General features: G+C 47.2%; 1 protein-coding gene across 1 annotated transcript; it reads right to left on the bottom strand.

Annotated features, from left to right (window-relative positions):
• Nucleotides 1-1496: 1496 nt before the first annotated feature.
• On the bottom strand, nucleotides 1497-18207 carry PI16 (peptidase inhibitor 16). Its single transcript, XM_064294479.1, has 6 exons — nucleotides 17234-18207; nucleotides 12248-12469; nucleotides 4741-4850; nucleotides 4324-4412; nucleotides 2912-3727; nucleotides 1497-2779 (listed from the first exon to the last, which is right to left on the bottom strand). Exons 1-6 carry the CDS (start codon nucleotides 17588-17590, stop codon nucleotides 2004-2006), a joined length of 2370 nt encoding a protein of 789 aa, XP_064150549.1. The 5' UTR covers nucleotides 17591-18207; the 3' UTR covers nucleotides 1497-2003.
• Nucleotides 18208-20148: the final 1941 nt, after the last annotated feature.

Below are 20148 nucleotides of genomic sequence, written 5' to 3'. Positions count from 1 at the left end.
TGGCAGTTCGAATCCACCAGGTGCTCCTTGGAAACTCAATGGGGCAGTTCTATTCTGCCCTGTAGGGTCGCTATGAGTCGCAATTGACCCAATGGCAACAGGTTTGGTTTGGTTTTATTGCACTGTTGTGACTTGTTGGCCCTTATTTGATTTTTGTACAGAGGGGAAAAAAAGCTTTTTTATAGAAATCATGCTATTTTTTTAAATCTGGAGAGAAGATAGCATGGTGACTGAAAATACGGTCAGGTGTCAAATGTACAAAAACCTTCCTGCTATCCTGTCACATGACATGCATTTCATATTTGTTGGTAATATTGAACGTTCTTTTGTTTGTGTAAACTCTAATTTCTATCAAGATGTCATGGATTTTTAAAATTAGTATTTCATTACAAATGTCTCACCATTAGCTGATTTTTGCCAGGACCATTATTGATCAATCAAATAAATTCCACAGCCATCTGGGATGGGGAGAGGGGAGTGACCATATAGGTTACCAGGTCAGGATTGGATGGTTTCCTGTTTAACTGCTCACCCTCCTGCTTTGGCCTGGAGACAGTTGCTGTGCCCTTCCCCAGCTTGGTTCCAAGCCTCCCTCAGTCATAGCTCCTTCTAGCCCCCATTTGTGCTTTTCTGCCCCACAGTACTGCCTTGGGGGAGGCCTGAGACTCCAGAACCCTTTGTCTGAACTCTTCAATCACCAGTTTGGCAAAGCCACGCCTGAGATTCATTTCTGACTTTGTCTCCCACGTGGGCCTAGGCAGGGGCACCTCTGTGAGGAGGTTGTATGCCATACCTTGATCCTGGGCCCTGAGCATGCCTCGGCCCCACTGGTGACTCCTGAAGCTGGGAGAGTCAGCCCTGCACCCTCCTTGGCCTTCCTCCACTCCTGTCTCTTGAGTATAAGAAGGAAAGTGAAGTAGCCCTGAAGATATGGGGGTTGGGGCAGCTTATAGAAAGGAAAGGAACGGTGCCCTTAAGAGGTGTGTTCGGGAGTTGGGGTGTGAAGGAGAAGGAATAGTAGCCATAAGGGAAGAGTTGAGCCTCTTCAGAGCCTCCCAAAGGGCCCTCCTTTGCCTCCCACGCCCTTACAAGCACTGAGACTCTAGATACCCTTAGACAGGCTTTTATTCAGGAGTCAGGGGTTGCTTCCCTTTCCTGGTGCCTACCTTCCCCACCCAGAGAACTTCACTCAGGTGGGGCTTGTCCTTCATCTGCCCCTCACTGTTCCCTTTCCCAGCTCCCCAGGCAAGTAGGAGGAAGGGGCACTGAACCGGAGCCCCCTACTCTGTGTAGGCAGACAGTCCCAGTCCAGACAGGCAGACTGCCCACTCACCTCCAGGACTGAGGTGGGAGGGGCAGGAGAGGTCCGGGCCTGGTGCACAGTCCTTGAGCTGCCCCCAGAGCTCACAGCCAGCCTGGCCTTATGCCCCCTGGCTGTCTGTGGATAAGGCACATGCCCTACAGCCTTCCCCTTCCAGAGAGCCTTCAGCTGAGAAGCATCTTGTTTGGGAGACTGAGGAGAAGGTGGGAAAGATGAGAGGAGGACAGCTGACCTCTCCACCATGGCAAAGCAGGAGGCACTCCTGGGGGCAGCCCTGGAGGAAGCAGCCAGGGGACTGGGAAAGACAAGGGGCTCCTGGGAAGCCCCGAGAGCTTCTGTCTCCGGGAGAGCAGGCCCATGGCCACAGAGACAACTGGAGGAAGTGCACAGGACACCTCTCAGGACACTCTGTGGCCAGCTGAGGGATGGGCCGCTCCAGAGGTGGAAGGACGGAGCAGGGCACTTACGGGATAGTGGTGCCAGAGACTGGCTCTGCAAAGGCCTCCTGAGGAGATGAGGGGCAGTTGTGGGGTCTAGGCAGAAGCTGGGGTGAAAGAGGGCTGCCGGGCCACAGACAGGGCCTGCCCAGGGAGCTGTGGCCTCTCACTTTGAGAACGACAATCCAGAGTGGGCACGAGGTCAGGGTTCCCCCACCAGGCCTTGCCTTCGAGTAGCCAGCCCTTCAGAAGATTCCAGCCAATGCCAGCGGAAGCAGCAGCAGCGGTCCCAGAAGGGGGCTCCATCCACAACCAGGGGCCGAGTTAAACGTTGAGGGTTTGGGCTTTAAGTGTATCATTGGCTTATTGGGTTTTGGCCTTGTGGGTTTTGGCTCTTCTTCCGCGGTTGGTGGCTTTTCTGCATTCGGGTCTTCCGCGGTTGTGTGTCCCGCGTCCGGCGGCTCTTCTGCATTAGGGTCTTCCACGGTCGGGTGTCCCTCATTTGGAGGTTCTTCTGCATTCGGGTCTTCCACCGTCGGGTGTCCCACGTCTGGCTCTTCCAGGTTTGGTTCTTCTGCGTTCGGCTCTTCTGCATTTGGCCCTTCCAGGTTCGGCTCTTCCAGGTTTGGCTCTTCCAGGTTCGGCTCTCCCAGATTCGGCTCCTCCAGTTCTTCTGGGTTCAGCGATTCTACCTCTTCTGGGTTCAGCTCTCCTGGCTCTGCCGGGTTCAACTCTTCTGAGCCCGGCTCTGCAGCATTTGGCCCTTCTGGGCTTGGCCCTGCTGGGTTCGGTTCTGCCCAGTTTGGTCCCACTGGGTTTGGCCCGGCCTGGCTCGGCCCTGGCCCTGTCGGGTTCGATCCTGCTGGGTTCAGCTGGGCAGGGCTGGAGCCCTCAATGTCCTGCCCCAATGGGTTTGGCTTCTCCAGGTTGGGCCCTGCAGGACTGGGTCCTGCAGGGTTTGGCATCGCTGGGTTCGGGTTCAGCTCTGACTCGGTGACAGCCCCTTCAGGGAGATCGGCACCTGCGGCAAAGGAGAGGCTTTGCCTCAGCCTGGAGACTTCTACGCCTGATCTCTCACCCACCTCACAGCCATGCAAGGAAGGGGCCTAGAAGCCAGGAAGGAGGCTCCTAAGCAGAGGATGCATGCTCCCACCAAGCCCATACCATCCATGCTGGGGACAGAGTGCGGACATGCTGGAACCAGGAGGATGGGGAGAGCAGACAACACAGGCCTTACCTGGCAAGGATGACTGCAGGGCTAGGGTGCGCCCATCTATAGCATTAGCATTGGCAAAGGTATTGGGGGAGTTGGGCAGGGACCTGGAGGAGGTTTGCCCCATGTGGACAGGTGTGGCCTGCAGCTCATCTGGATCACCTTGGGCTGGGAAAACTGAGGCCAGGAACTCATCCAGAGGACGCAACTCATGGGGGCCCTCTGCCTCGGCCTTCTCCTGGGCATGGGGTAGGGGCTGTCGTCTCCCTGTCAGGGACACCTTGGGGTACAGAGATTCCTCTGAACTCATGGAGGGAACACTTGTCCTGATGGCCACTTTGTCTGCTGATTTGGGGAGGGGAGCATGGGTGGATTTTGGGAAGTTAACTGGCTTTTCCTCCAAGGAGAGCAGGCTGTGAGTTGCCAAAAAGGAGGAGACTTCAGTTGTTAAGGAAGGTGGGGCCTCTGTTGTCTTAGAGGGGGGATCTTTCATTGCTGAGGCAGATAGGGCCTCTGTTGCCATGGAGGGGAAATCTTTCATTGCTAAGGAAGATGTGGCCTCTGTTCGTCCAGTAGGCAAAGCCTTGGTTGCCAGGGAAGCTGGGGCCTCTGTTACCAAGAAGGGTGGTGCCTCAGTTGCTAGGGAAGAAGAGGCACCCATTTTACTAGACCCTGAGGCTTCAGTTGCCAGGGAGGTCTGGGCCTCAGTCATCAGGCAAGGCAAATCCTGAGGCTCTTCTGGAACTCTGATGGGCTCTGATAAGACAGACAAGGCCTGGCATTAGTGCTGGAAGTGGGGCCCACATCTGTCACCCACTGCAACCACAGTGAGGCAACCAAATGCCCTAACAGGACAAATACACACACATGCACACACCCTCTCTAGTGAATGTGTCCCTCATTGATAAGAAAACTATGTTACTGACATAGTGGGCTTCTCCATCCACCATCCTTTCCAAGTCTTCCTCTCTCTGCGCTCCCGATTCCACCTTTTCAGGGGACTTCTCCGGCTGGATTCCTGTTTGTAACTCATCCACCACTGGCCTTGTCCTGGTCCTGTCCTTCTGACCACGCCCACCAACCTGGCTCCACCGGCCTTTCCATCGGTCCACGCCCACCTCACCCAGCAAGCTTCCCTTGAGCGCTGAGATGCAGTCAATTTGAATAACGGTGCTAAAGTAGCTGCTCAAAGGAGGGCAAAAGGAGTGGGGGAGCTCAGATGGGTGGGTTGGCGGAGGGTTCTGGGGAGTCGTGTCCCGCCAGGCCCCTCCCCTGTCCTCGTGACCCCAGGAAGCCCAGGGAGGCTCAGCTGTCTGGTCAGCATCCTTGCCCTCTCTCTCCCCACGACTCACCACAGAGGGACTGCTCACAGTGGTAGCCCCTGGGACACGCGGAGCATGGCGGCCCCACCTCGTAGAGCTTCTGCCCAATCACGTTCCCCCTGCAGGAGGCAAGCAGGGAGGGCGCTTGCGGAAGGTGTCTGCCCGTCCCGCCGCCCCCATACACACACCTAGACCGGGAGGCATCCGGGAGATCCCTGGTCAGCTGTTTCCCCGCCCCTAACACGGTGGGCGACCTTGGGCTCCTCATGGTCCTCTTTGGCCAGTGAGAGCAAACCTACCCCCAACACCAACGGCGTAAGCCCCAGGTTGGCCGCTTCCCGCTTCCTTAGGCTCTGCGTTCCTCAGCCTTTCCTTTGAATCTGCCCTGCCTCTCACCACCGCCATCCCCAGGGCTCCCCGCACAGCACAACGCAGCATAGCACTCACGGGGGCACATAGTTGCAAACCAGAAAGTGGACATTAGAATCTTCAACGTTCTGGAGCTTAGCACACAAGTGGGAGTCACAGCCAACTCTCTCTGTCTTGGCCCAGACCACCTGAAGGAAGGCAAATCCAACAGTTTAGCTCCTGCCAGGGTAGGACTGTAGGACGGCTCCTACCTGGTGTCTCCCCACCCCAGCCTTAGATGTTTGCGGAGAGGGGACGCCCTATAGCCTAGGGAAATCTATCTATTCCCTGAGGACACACAGCTTCAGGGAATAATTCTGAACAGGGAGAGGTTTGTCCTGAGCATTCTATTTTCCCCCACCAACCACAAATTCCATTTCACCAGGCCCTTAGAACTTTGCCTCAGCTCCATGGATCTGCTATACCATCATAAATTCTTCCTGCAGGCTCTTCCTTGCATTTTAAACAAGGAGTATATCCAAAGGAATGAATCTCAAATGGTGGAACCTGCAACCCCCAAATGGTAAGAATCAGCGACAAGAAAAACCCAAGGAAGGGAACAGAGATGCCATTTTGGAAGTGAAAGCTCCTTCAAATCATGAATAAGCAGCAGTGTGCTCTGCTTGTTTCCAGGTGTGGTGTCCTAACTTCCAGAAGGAGTTCTGTCTTAAATATAAAATTTTAAAAGTCAAAACAATCTTTGTACACTGCTATGGGCTGAGACAGGCAGCCTCCACTTACTATATATATATTTGTGTGTGTGATAAAATAGACATAACAAAATTACCGTTTTAACCACTCTGTGAATCTACAATTCAGTGGTGTTAGGTGCATGCACAGTGTTGTGTAACCATCACTACTATCCATCTCTGGATTTTTTATTATCCCAAACGGGAACTCTGTATTCATTAAACAATAACTTCCCATTACCCCTTCCCCTAGCCAATGGTAACCTCTAGTCTACTTTCTGTCTCTATGAATTTGCCTATTCTAAATTCTTCATGTAAGTGGAATCATACAGTATCTGTTCATTTGTGTCTGGCTTACTTCAGTTAGGATAATGTCTTCAAGGTTCATCCATGTAGCATGTATTGGAACTTCATTCTTTTTTTTAAAAAAATACTTTGTTCTTTTTTATGGCTGAATAATATTCCATTGTATGCATATACCACATTTTATCTACCTATTATTCATCTGTTGATGGACATTTGGGTTGTTTCCACCTTTTGGATCATAAGGGTTAATTTTGTTTAACATTTTGAGGAACCACTTGTTATGGGCCGAATTGTCTCTCCCCAAAATATGTGTTGGAATCTTAACCCTTTATGCCTGTGGATGTAATTCCATTTGGGAATAGGGTTTTCTTTGCTATGTTAATGAGGCCATACCGTCATAGGATGTGTCCTAAACCTGTCCATCCTGAGTGATGTAAGAAGCAGCATAGACGCAGAGAGGAGCAAGCAAGCAGACACGGGGAAGCCCTCAGACACCATCAGAAGATGGAGGCAGACTAGGCTACACACTCAGGAACTCCAAGGATTGCTGACTAGAGAAGCCAAAACAAGAATTTTCCCCCAGAGCAGATAAAAAGAGATCCTTCCTCTAGAGCCAGTGCCCTGAATTCAGACTTCTAGCCTCCTAAACTGTGAAAAAATTAATGTTTGGTAAAGCCACCCATTTGTGGTATTTTTGTTACAGCAGTACTCGCAAACTAAGACACCACCAAACGGTTTTCCACAGTAGCTGCGCCATTTTACGCTCCCACCAGCAATGTACAAGGATTCCAGTTTCTCCACATCCTCATCAACACTTGTTAATTTCCATTTTTTATGATGATAGCTGTCTTAGTTATCTAGTGCTGCTATAACAGAAATACCACAAGTGGATGGCTTCAACAAACAGAAATTTATTCTCTAACAATCCAGGAGGTTAGAAGTCCAAATTCAGGGTGCCAGCTCCAGGGTAAGGCTTCCTCTGTCGGCTCTAGGGAAAATCCTTGTCATCAATCTTCCCCTGGTCTAGGAGCTTCTCAGCACAGGGACCCTGGGTCCAAAGGACACACTCCACTTCCTGGATCTTCTTTCTTGGCGGTAATGACGTCCCTCTCCTCTCTGCTCGATTCTGTCTTTCATATCTCAAAAGAGATTGACTCAAAATACAACTTAATCCTGTAGATTCAGTCCTGCTTCATTACCATAACTGCCTCAGATCCCGCCTCATTAACATCATAGAGGCAGGAGTTACAACACATAGGATAATCACATCAGATCACAAAATGGTGGACAACCACACAATACTGGGAATCATAACCTAGCCCATTGATACACATTTTGGGGTGACACAATTCAATCCATAACAGTAACCATCCTAACGGGAAGTGATATCTCATTGTGGTTCTGATTTGCATTTTCCCTAATGACTCATGATATTGAGCTTCTTTTCGTGTGCTTATCGGACATTTGTATTTCTTTGGAGAAATGTCTATTCAAGTCTTTTGCCCATTTTAAAATTGGACTCTTTGGTTTTTTGTTGTTGTTGAGTTGTAAGAGTTTTCTAAAAATTCATATTCTGGATGTTAATCCTTTATTAGACATATGATTTGTAAATATTCCCCTCAGCCTGTGGGTTGTCTTTTCGGTCTCTTGATAGTGTCCTCTGATGCACAAAAGTTCTAATTTATTTTTTTCTATTATTTTCTGTGCTTTGGGTGTCATATCTAAGAATCATTGTCATATACAAGGTTATGAAGCTTTTCCTGTATGTTTTCCTTTAAGAGTTTTATAGTTTTATGTCTTGGGTCCATTTGAGTTGATTTTTTTATATTGTGTAGGGTAAGAGTCCAACTTAATTCATTTGCATGTGGATATCCAGTTTTCCCAGCATCATTTGTTGAAAAGATTGTCCTTTCCTCATTGAATAGCCTTGGTACTCTTGTTGAAAATCAATTGACCACGTATGTAAAGGTTTATTTCTGGGCTCTCTGTTCTGTTCCATTGGTCTATATGTCTATCCTTATGCCAGTACCACACTGTTTTGATTACTGTAGCTTTGTATTAAGCTTTGAAATCAGGAAGTGTGTGTCTCCAACTTTGTTCTTCTTTTTCAATATTGTTTTGGCTATTCAGGGTTTCTTTAAATTCCATATGAATTTTAGGACAGGTTTTTCCATTTCTGTGAAAAATGCTTTTAGGATTTTAATAGGGAATGCACTGAATCTGTATATCACTTTGGGTAATATTGTCATCATAACAATATTAAGTCTTCCAATCTATGAACACAGAATGTCTTTCAATTTATTTAGGCTATCTTTAACTTTTTTCGGCAACGTTTTGTAGTTTTCTGTGTACAAGTCTTTCACTGCCTTGGTTAATTTATTCATAAGTATTTTATCTTTAATGCTATTGTAAACAGAATTGTTTTCTTAATTTCCTTTTTGGTTTGCTCATTGCTAGTATATAGAAATTACAACTGATTTTTATGTACTGACTTTCTGTCTTAGGCTGGGTTTTCCAAAGAAGCAAAACCAGTGAAGCATATATGTGTATGTGTATACATACATACATATGTATATATATATATATATATATATATGTACAGTTGGAAACCCTAGTGGCATAGTAGTTAAGAGCTACAGCTGCTAACCAAAAGGTCAGCAGTTCAAATCCACCAGGCACTCCTAGGAAACCATATGGGGTAGTTCTACTCTGTCCTATAAGGTCACTATGAGTCGGAATTGACTTGACAGCAATGGGTTTGTTTGTTTTTAATGCAGAGTTAGCTCAAGGAAATGGCTCACGTGGTTGCAGAGGCTGGCAAGTCCCAAGTCTGTGGGTCAGGTGCCAATCTGGAGGCTTCTTCTGACTCATGTAGGTGCAAGAGCTGATGAACCCAAGATCAGCAGATAAGACAGCAGGCCACTGGCTCACAGGCAGTGGAGGATGACAAATTCCAAGATTGGCAGGCAATATAGCAGGCCTCTGGCTCAAGTCCCAAGAACCAGAGGTCAGATGATGATGAGCTGGATGCAGGATCCAGATCGAGAAAGCTTTGCCGGAATGTCCATATATATTGGATACAGGCCACACCATTGAGAAAACTCCCTTTACACCTGATTGGCTGCATTAGATCACATCATGGAGGATGACTACATCATTACATGTAACTGCCAGATTACATCATCACGTAACTGTCAAACTACATCATCACATAACTGGCAAACTACATCATCACATAACTGTCAAACTACATCATTACATAACTGGCAAACTACATTACGTAACTGTCAAATCACTGAGAATCATGGCCCAACCAAGTTGACACACAGCCATAACCATCACACTTTGTATCCTACAATTTTGATGAATTCATTTCTTAGCTCTAACAGCTTTTTTGTGGATTGTTCAGATTTTTCTACATATAAGATTGTCATTTGCAAACAGATAATTTTATGTCTTCCTATTCAATTTGGATGTCTTTTATTTCTTTTTCTTGTCTAATTGCTTTCACTAGAATTTCCAGTACTATGTTGAATGGAAGTGGTGAAAGTGGGCATCCTTGTCTTGTTCCTGATTTTAGAGGGAAAGATTTCAGTGTTTTACCATTGAGTATGTTGGTCATGGTTTATATATATATATATATGGTCTTTATCATGTTGAAGAAATTTCCTTCCATTTCTAATTTGTTGAGTGTTTTTATCATGAAGGGGTGTTGGATTTTGTCAAATGCTTTTTCTGCATCACTTGAGATGATCATGTTTTGTTTTGCTTTGTTTTCTTCATTCTATTAGTGTGGTATATCACATTGACTGATTTTCATGTGTTGAATCACCCTTTTATTTCTGTGATAAATTCCTCTTGGTCATGGTATATAATCCTTTTAATATATTGCTAAATTTGAGTTGCTAGTATTTTATCTAGGATTTTTGCATCATATTTTTTTTTTTTATTCATAGAGGATATTGGCCTGTAGTTTTCTTTGGTGTCAAGGCAATGAAGGCCTCATAGAATGAATTAAGAAGTGTTCCCTCCTTTTCTATTTTTTGGAAGAATTTGAGAAGGATTAGTGTTAATTCCTCTTTAAATGTTTGGTAGAATTTCACATTGAAGCCATCTGGTCCTGGGCTTTTCTTTGTTGAGAAGTTTTTGACTACTAATTCAATCTCCATATTTGTTACAGGCCTATTCAGATTTTCTATTTCTTTTAGAGTTAGTTTTGGTAGTTTGTGTGCTTCTAGAAATTTGTCCATTTTATCTAGGTGGTCCAATTTGTTGGTATACAGTTGTTCATACCATTCTCTTATAATCCTTTTTATTTCTGTACAGCTGGTAGTAATGCTACCACTTTTATTTCTCTCTTTTTTTTTAGTCAGTCTAGGTAAAGGTTTGTTAATTTTGTTGATCTTTTCAAAGAACTAACTTTTGGTATAGCCGATTTTCTCTGATGTTTTCTTATTCTCTATTTTGCTTACCTCCACTCTGGTCTTTATTATTTCCTTCCTTCTTTTACTTTTCAGTCTAACTTGTGCTTCTTTTTCTAGTTCCTTAAGCTGTAACATTAGGTTATTGATTGGAGACATTTTTAATGTAGGAATTTACTGTTATAAATTTCTCTTTTAGTACTGCCTTTCACTGCATTCCATAAATTTTGGTATGTTGTGTTTTCATTTTCATTCTTCTCATGGTATTTTTTTTTTCTTTTTTTTAATTGTGCTTTAGGTGAAAGTTTACAGAGCAAATTAGTGTCTCCTTAAACAGTTAATATGCAAATTGCTTTGTGACATTGGTTGCCAACTCCATGATGTGTCAGTACTCTCCTCTTCTCCATCCTGGGTTCCCTCTTGCCATTCGTCCAGTTTTCCTGTCCCTTCCTGCCTCCCTATCTTTGCTTTTGGGCTGATGTGCCCAGTGGTCTTACATACATGAATTGAACTACAAAGCACATTTCTCATGTGTGTTACTGTTAGCCCTATAGACCTGTCTAATCTTTGGCTGATAGGTGAACCTTAGGAGTGACTTCAGTACTGAGTTAAAAGGGTGTCTGGGGGCCATACTCTTGGGGTTTCTCTAGTCTCTGTCAGACCAGCAAGCCTGGTCTTGTGTGTGTGTGTGTGTGTGAATTTGAATTTTGTTCCATATTTTTCTCTTGCTCTGCGTGGGACCCTCTATTGTGATCTGCCAAAGCCACTGGTGTTGGTAACTAGGCACCATCTAGTTGTTCTGGGTTCAGTCTGGTGGGGTTTTTTGGTTTCCCTTTTGATTTGTTCTTTGACCCATTGATTCGTAAGAGTGTGTCATTTAATTTACACGTATTTGTGAATTTTCTAGTTTCTTTCTGTGTTGATTTCTGGTTTCATTCCACTGTGATGAGAAAAAATACTTTGTATGATTTCAATCATTTTACATTTACTAAGATTTGTTTTGTGGCCTAATATATGGTCTACCCTGGAGAATATTCTGTGTGCACTAGAGAAGAATATGTATTCTGCTGAATAAACTAAGTGTTCTGTATATCTGTTAAATCTAATTGGTTAATAGTGTTGTCCAAGTCCTCCATTTCCTCACTGGTCTTCTATCTGGTTGTGGTATTCATTGTTAAAAGGGGCATATTGAAGTCTCCAGTTACCATCATGGAACTGTTTTTTTTCTCAATTCTGTCAATTTTTGCTTCATTTATTTCGGGACTCTACTGCTAGGGATGCTGGATAGAAACTTTAATTAACATATAATGTCCTTCTTTGTCTCTCCTAAACTTTTTAAATTTAAAACCTATTTTGTCTGGTAATAATATAGCCATTCCAGCACTCTTTTGGTTACTATTTGCATGGAATATCTTTTTTCCATCCTTTTACTTTCAACCTCTTTGTGCCTTGTATCTAAAGGGAGTCTCTTGTAGACAGCATATAAAATGCAGCATCTTTGCCTTTTAATAGGAGAGTTTAATCCATTTACATTTAAAGTAATTGTTGACAAGAAAGGGTTTACTTCTCCCATTTAATTGTTTTCTGTATGACTTATGTGTTTTTTTGTTGTTTTTGTTCCTTAATTCTTCCATTACTGTCCTTTTTTAAAAATTATTTAGTTGAATTTCTGTGGTGTACTGTTTTGATTACCTTCTTCTTTCCTTTTTGTATATATTTTTAGTTACTTTCTTAGTGGTTACCTTTGGATTACAGTTAACATTTTAAACTTATAATATCCCAGTTTGAATAATACCAACTTAGTTACAGTGGTATACATACACACTGACCCTGTATCTCTATGTCCCTCCTCCTTTATATTATTATTGTCTCAAATTACATTTTTATATACTGCATATAGCATAGATTGATAATCACTGTTTCATGAATTTACTCTTTAAATCATGTAGTAGTAAAAAGAGGGGTAGCTAACCAAAAGCAGAATAATATTGGGTTTTATATTTACCATCGCCTCTATGGCCCCACCTCAACACTGGGAGGCCCCAACAAACCTTCCCTTTGGGCTCCCTGGCCCAGGCCCCACCCATGCCCACATGGCCCAACCCACGCCCCACCCTGCCAGCTATGCACCTGCGTGTAGTGGCCGCACATCTGTCCAGGTTGGCAGGCACCTGTGGTGAAGTTGTAGTAATCGCGCTCCCGGTGCCACTCTGCCACAGCCATCTGCACGTCCATGCTGTCACCCATGATGGCAAATAGGTTCTCACCTCGCCGCCCGCGATGAGGGTTGTGGGCCCACACACAATGCTCAGCGTAGGCTTTGGCAAAGACAGCCAGTTCCTCGTCCCACAACTATGGGGTGCAGGTTGAGGAGGAAAGTGAAGTGGAGGAGAGAGAGGGAGGTGGGAGAAGGTGAGGATGCCCACAGATTCTAGGAGGATCAGAGTAGAAGTTTGAAGGGTATCTTGGTGCCTCTGGAAACTGGAGACTTCCCCCCCGCGCCCAGCTGGATGACTCTTGGTCATCACTTGGAGCAGGTGGGCTTCTGTGGGGAGGTGAGAAGGTGCCACCCTGGGGGTGGAGTTAACCAAACTTGGGACCATTCATTGGCCATGTGTTTTGGACAAATTGCTTAACCTTTCTGAATTCTTGTGGGATGGGAAAATTAAATGAGATGATGTTTGTGACAAAATTATTATTAATAGAATTTCATTTAAATTGGGCAGCGATGCCCCTGCCTACCTCTCAGGGACGCCTCCTAGGGCTACCTGAACATGCTGTGAAGACCACAAGATATTTTTGGAGGCTTGGTAACCCAAATAGCTGTCAAATCCCAAAGACAGTGTCCTATAGTGGGGATCTCAGATAAGATGATGAACCCAAACCAAAAAATCAAACCTGTTGCTGTCGAGTCGATTCTGACTCATAGCGACCCTATAGGACAGAGTAGAACTGCTCCATATGGATTCCAAGGAGCACCTGGTGGATTCAAACTGCCAGCCTTTTGGTTAGCTGCCGTAGCTCTTAACCACTACGTCACCTGGGTTTCCAGATAAGACGATAGTGGATGTATTTTAGGTTACAGGGCCTCTGAGGTTCTGTGTCCCCAGTTGGGAGAACAGGCTGGAGTGTGGGTGGTAATCAGGGATTATTAACAAATCATCTGACCCAAAGGATTGAGGAGGGAGGCCTGGATCCTATTAAACTTTGTCCTTGGCCTCTCCTGGAAATGAATGGCCTGGCAGCAGCTGTTCCTCCACCCTCTGGGGGCCCAGCCAGTTGCAAGAGCCAGACGGCCCATAAAGTGCCAAGAGTTTGGGTGACCCCGAGGAAAGGGGGCTGTGCAGCCACACCCAGTCCCCACCCACTCAGGACTCTCAGGAGCAGCTGCCTGGGGCAGGGATGGGAGCACTTGACTGGGATCAGCCCCACTGCTGTGACCTCGAGTGACTGCCTTTCCCCCTCAGGGCATTTTTGTCCCAAATCACTGGCCCCTGAGAATCCCTCAAACGCTGGGAGATTGGAATGGTAAAGGAGCAAGGTGCTGGGGACCAGGATCAGGGTGTCTGGGAGGACTTGCAAGGATCCAGGCTAGACATAAGCTCCTTCAGGGTAGGGGCAGTGACATATTCCCACTGGCTGGCACAATGGTGGCACATAGTAGCTGCTCAACAGATATTTGTCAACTATAGCTGACTGAGACACCTAAAACAGTGTCCCCTACAGAGCGCAGCTGTAATTTCCATTTTGACTAGATGCCTGAAGTCCTGCCATTAGACAGTCATTCCACAGGGTCTTAAGACTTTTTGGTTGTCAAGAGCCCAAACTGTGGAGCTGCAATAGTCACTGCACCTGCCCACATTGGCTACGTGGTCGCCATCTGGGAGCAAGTCCGTTCATTCATTCATCCAGTTATTCATTTATTAAACAGTTCTAGGCACTGTGATAGCAAGAACCAAGAAGTCCAAGTTTACGTTGTCATACGTAATTGGGCTACCATGTGAAAAATGTATCAATAAATATACAATGAGTTTTATTGGGGCACCAAAGAGGGCCATTTAGCCCAACTTGGGTGTGGGAAAGGAGACACTAAGCTAAATCTTAAAAGATGAGGTGTTATCCAGGTGGTGTTGAAAAATACAGAAAGCGCCATATAAGCAAAGTCATGGAGGAGAGAAACAACGTTTTGGTTGGGGGAAAGACAGCTACCCAGATTACTGAAGGAAAAGGTGAGCAGGAGAGGAGGCTGGAGAAGGGGGCCGGGGCCAGAGCACAAGGATCCTTCTCAGGAGCTGGAGCTTTATCCTGAGGCAGTGGGAGCCAGGGGGAGCCATCGAAGGGTTTTGAGCAGGGTCAGGCCCATGTGTTAGAGTAGTCATTCTGGCAGCAGGGGCCAGAGGCTGGAGAGCAGGTAGGGGCTGTCATAGGAGTCCTTGGGAGCAAAATTGAAGGACTGAACCAGGGTTGGACCAAATAGGTGTGGGAGAGGGAGGATTCAAGGAAAATTAAACCTTCTTGGAGGTAAAACTGGTGATGATTGGATGTGGAGGCTGAGGGAGAGAGAAGTCAACGATAACCTCCACCTGCCTCACTCTGGATCCATTCTCTCTTTGGTTAATCCAACACCTATTGAGCACTTACTATGTGCCAGGCACTGTTCTAAGTCCTTCATACATACTCAATCATTTACATTTTTACAAGCTGTGAGGAAGTTGTTCTCGTTATCATCCTCATTTTACAGATGAGGAAACTGAGGCACAGAGAAGTAACTTGGCTGAAGTCATACAGGAAAGTAGCAAAGGCAAGATTTGAACCTAGACCATCTGGCCTCAGGGTCCCTGCGCCTCTGAGTCCTGCCCCTAAATGATTCTGATGCTGGTGTCCCAACCTAGCTTTACCTTCACCCTCTCCTCCAATCACTTCCAGCCACACAGCAGCCTTGGCCTGGGGGATCCCCTCAATGTCTGATCTGCTTCCCAGAGCTTTGCCCCAACCTCAAGGTTCACTCTTGCTCAGAGGCAGGCTTCAACCCAGCACCCAGCCTGTGTAGCCTCTAGCCTCAGCCAGCAAGACTTAAGGGCATCAGGGATCATACAAATGCAGAAACTAAGGTCCAGCAATGAGTCCCAGGCCTCACAGGAAACTGTTGATAGAGCTGGTACAAGCATGGGGCAGGAGGCGGGGGGGCTCCTGATTTTTTGTCTGCAATTCCTGGTTGCCAAGGGCAACGGGGAGCTGTGAATGGCAGTGCTGGATGCATTCATTTAGCCCTTCCCAGATCTTTCTCACATGTTATCCTGCCTGACCCTCAGGGCAGGGATTGCCAGCTCCATGTTATGGATCAGGAAACAGAGGCCCTGAAGGTAGGGGGCTCATCTAGAGTCACTTAGTTAGACTGTAGAGCTGAGGTTGCCATTTAAATCTCAGACCCCCAGGATTACTGCCTAGTTCTCCAGGTGCAACCTTGGCCTCCGGCACCAGCTGCAGGTTCTGGGACGCTGCCCAATCTCCCAGGCCACCTGAGATGGCTGGAGGGGATGGGTTAGTGAGCTCTCAAGGAAGGGAGGAAGGGGGCGAACTTTATTCCTGAGCACAAACATCTGTGGACCTACCACCCACACTAAGAAATAAAACCTCACTAGTGCAGTTGAGGAAACCCTGGTGGCGTAGTGGTTAAGTGCTATGACTGCTAACCAAAAAGGTCAGCAGTTGGAATCTACCAGGTGCTCCTTGGAAACTCTATGGGGTGGTTCTATTCTGTCCTATAGGGTCGCTATGAGTCGGAATCCACTCGACAGCAGCCGGTTTAGTGCAACTGAGTGGGAGCCCTGTTGGCTTAGTGGTTAAGAGTTCGGCTGCGAACCAAAAGGTCAGCAGTTCAAATCCACCAGGTGCTCCAACAGGTTTAGTGCGGTTGAGGAGCCCTGGTCTTGCAGTGGTTAAGAACTCAGCTGCTAACTGAAAGGTCAGTGGTTCAAACCCATCAGCCGTCCCACAGGAGAAAGATGTGGCGGTCTGCTTCTGTAAAGATTTACAGCTTTGAGAACCCAATGGGGCAGTTCTGCTCTGTCCTATAGGGTCGCTGTGAGTCAGAATTGACTTGACGGCAATGGGTGTTGTTCTTGGTTTGTAGTGCAGTCGAAGCCCACCTGTCCCCTCCGCCCAGTCATCGGTACTTTTACCACGCACGTTTACATCTGCTTGTGTTTCTCCCCAGCGTATAAATAGTCCTTTTTGCATGTTTTAAAACTTAATGTGAATATACCCTACTGTGTGTATTTTTCAGACTGTATTTTTCTCTGTTCCACATGACACGTGTGACATCCAATCCATGTTGACACACGCACACACCCAGAAACTCACAGTTGTCCTAAGTGGATTCCAACTCATGGCGACCCCGTGTACCTCAGAGTGGAACTGTGCTCCACGGGGTTTTCAGTGGCTGAGTTTTGGAAATAGATCACCAGGCCTTTCTTCCGAGTCACCTCTGGGTGGACTTGAACTTCCATTCTTTTGGTTAGCAGCTGAGTATATTATCCATTTGGACCATTGGGAGCTCCATGTTGATACACATACAGCTGTAATTCCAATTGCCATTTTACAGATGAGAAACTGAGAATCAGCAAAGTGAAGGGACTCGCCTGAAATCACAGGTCTTGTAGGTGACAGAGAATTTGAACTGTGTGATCCAGCTCCCTCTCTGCTTCTGGCACCTGTTCTCACCTGCCTCCTTAGGACCTCCCTCCTACCCCAGGTGCTCAGACCTGTCCTGCTGCTCCACTTCTCATCTCCTTGGAGGGCATCTGAAAGACCAGCTCCACCAATGCCTCAGGAACCCCCTGTTTCCCCTCCCAGGGGCACATGCATTTTAGGAAGTGCTAAGGAGGGGGTGGGTCATCAGAGTGGGACGCTGGGGTTTGCAGGCCTGGCTTTACAGCTGTGTGGCCCTGGGGAAGTCCCTTTGAGCCTCAGTTTTCTCATCTGTATAATGGGGCTACTTGTGGGGAACTGTGAATTATACAATGTAAGGGTCTCTGACATAGTTTCAGCAGGGGGGATGGGGGGAATGGGAAGGACCTGCCCAGCGCCCCTCCAATTTCAACAGGCTCCACTCACCATCTTCAACATGTTTGCGGCCGGTGGGTTGGTCTGGGCACGATAGAAGTTGTGCGCCTCCACCACCAAACGTTTCTCCTCTTCCGTGAGGGCTCCAGCGGGACCTGTGGTGGCCAGCAGCAGCAGCGGCAGCAGGAGCAGCAGGAGGCTGTGGGAGCTGTGCATGGTGGCCAGTCCTCCCTGCCTCTCCCGCCCAGGGGTCTGGCAGCTGGATTTAGAGTCCTTCCTGCACAAGCACCACCCTGGCTGGGGTGGGGCAGGAGGGGCTGTGTCTGGAAGCCCGGCCTGGCTCATACAGTGTCTCGAGGAGGGCTGGGTGCCTTGGGTCCTGACCAGAGTCAAATCCACTCCCAGCATGCATCTCCCTTTGGATAGTCCTTGGCACGGGCCTTCTTTTGCTCAGTAATGAAGGCTCAGGCGAAGAGTCGTGTGAGTGCCACAGTCCCTTCCGAGTTGCGGAGTGGTCTTCGAGGGACAAAATCACAGATCATAGCCTCTGCAGAACGGTGGCTGGTTGCACACAGATCACACCCACTGGCTGCTGAGGACAGAGAAGAGGAAGGAAGCCACGTGGGCCCTGCTACCAGAGGACTGGGCAGAATGAGGGGGCTATTAGGTGGCTCGTGGAAGGAAGAAGGAAGACAGGATGTGTTTGGTAAAAGGTTGGGCCCAATCTAAACCTGAGTCCCAGTTCTGCCCCTTGCTAACTGTGATTCTGGCAGTTTTCTCCAATGCGCCTCAGTGACAATACTAGAACTTACTTCATAGGGTTATGTTGTTGTTAATTGCCATCAAGTCCATTCTGACTCATGGCGACCCCAAGTGTACCAAGTAGAACTACTCCATAGGGATTTCAAGGCTGTGACCTTTTGGAAGCAGATTGCCAGGCCTGTCTTCTAAGGCACCTCTGGGTGGGTTCGAACTGCCAATATTTCAGCTAGCTGTTTGTGGTACCGTGGAAGAAAAGGCCTAGCAATCTGCTTTCGTTATGATTACGGCCAAGGAACCATACAAAGCAGTTCTACTTTGTAACACGGGGTCGTCATGAGTTGGAATCGACTTGACACAACAACAATGCGTGTAAAGCACGCAGTATGGCATCCAGCACAGGGTAGATACCAACTACCCAGGTGGCATTTCTGTGGCTGACTCCTGGCCTGATGGGGAGGTAGGGCTCCTGCTTATGGGAGGAGGTGCCAAGGTGTTTCCACTCTAGCTGTATCCTGAAATGGGTTTTTTCTTATGGACTAAAATTTCAGCTTCCGTGTTCCCTCTAGGAATGCATGTGCTTGAGGTGCTCATTTGGAAATGGCATGCTGTGGCCCCTCCCACTCTGAATATGTAGAAAATATAATATAAATATCACATAATGTGTCTATTCTCTGAAGTCAAGAGGGAGCAGAAAAGCAGAGGGAGTGGGTGCACTGATGCAGCAGAGCCCCTGGGGCGGCGGGTGGGGGGCGGTGGTATTAGAAAGGAAATAGGCAGGGGCCAAGCACTGGCACTGTAATGACCATGCAGGGGCAGCAACCGAGGCATTGGCTTTCAAGAGGCAGGAAGCTGAAACTAGTACTCTTAAGTTCAGCTGAGATCCTTGAAGCCTGCACCTTCAAAGAACAGGACGTAGAAGAAGTTCACCCACCAGCTATGGAAGATGTCAAGAAAATCTGTCCCTGCCTGAGTTTCCAGGTGAAAACAAAAGCAAAAACAAAACAACTTGGGAATTCTTAGATTAGTCCAGACTGGGGAGTCTCAGCAGAGACAAAGGCAAAACCATGTCTGGAGGGAGCTTTCATAACCCAGACTACCTGTGAGAAAAATACCTCTGGCTTCAGCTTACAATCAGAACACCTGAGAAACTGAGAAACTGAGCCACCACGATCAAGAGACAGCATACACCACAAACAGGAGGACTTCTATCCCCTAAACTTGAGATAATAGAATGATCTGGAAAAGACTTTCAAATAACTGTTTTTAAAATGGTTAAGGAAAAGCTGGAAAAATGATTAAGGAAATAAATGGGTATCTGAAAAGGTAGAAGAAAGACTTGGAGAATAGAAGAGAGCAGGGTGTGGAAGAGACTAGAAGGGTGCAGGGAAGTGGGCCAATCTGTGGGAAGGAGGAGAAGCTATTGCAGAAAAATTAGAGGAGGAGAGAAAACAAAGAAAGATCAGATTAGACTCACAGCCCAGACCACTAGGCAGCTGTCCTACGGTGTTTAGCGTGTGAAGCTGTGAGATGGGCTTTTTCCCTCTGTGGACAGGAGAACTCAGGAAATGCCTGACAAGCTAGGCTTAAGAGAGAAATAAGAAGACTCAGAAGAAAACACAGACTTCCCAGGGAATCAGAGTGCTGAAGACCTGGCCTGGGAGATGCTGGCCTTAGGAACAAGTAGAAGGATGCAGCTCTCAGACACCTCCTGGATGGGACCAGGCAGTGGTCCTGGGGTGGTCACCTCTGTGACATTCTACCATGCCCCCGTCCAGCAGGGAAAAATAATTTTGTAGGCTTGGCGCAATGGGCAGCATTCATTCAATAAAGATTTACAGAGCTCCTCCCTCCTCTGTGCCAGGCTCTGTCCTGAGTGAACAAGACAGACTCCTTCCCCGCCTCTCCACCCCGCTCCCCAGCTCCCCGCCCCATCACGGAGCAGCTGGTTCAGTGCAGGAGACCCACAGGAAACACGTAGAGCCGTTGTGAAGCAGAGAGCAGGGATTACCAGCCAGGTGGCTTTGGGAAAGTTATTACCCTGCTCACTGCCTCAGTTTCCTCATCTGCAAATTAGGGCTTAGAACCTACCTCATAGAATGGTTGTGAGTACTAAGTGAATTAGGCCTGGCATAGTACCTGTCGGTACTACCAATAAAAAATCAAACCCATTGCCATCAAGTGGATTCCGAATCACAGCAACCCTA

Source organism: Loxodonta africana, chromosome 1, assembly GCF_030014295.1.
Source record: "Loxodonta africana isolate mLoxAfr1 chromosome 1, mLoxAfr1.hap2, whole genome shotgun sequence".
In the NCBI taxonomy this organism is placed as follows: domain Eukaryota; kingdom Metazoa; phylum Chordata; class Mammalia; order Proboscidea; family Elephantidae; genus Loxodonta; species Loxodonta africana.
This window is presented reverse-complemented; position numbering and strand designations above follow the sequence as displayed.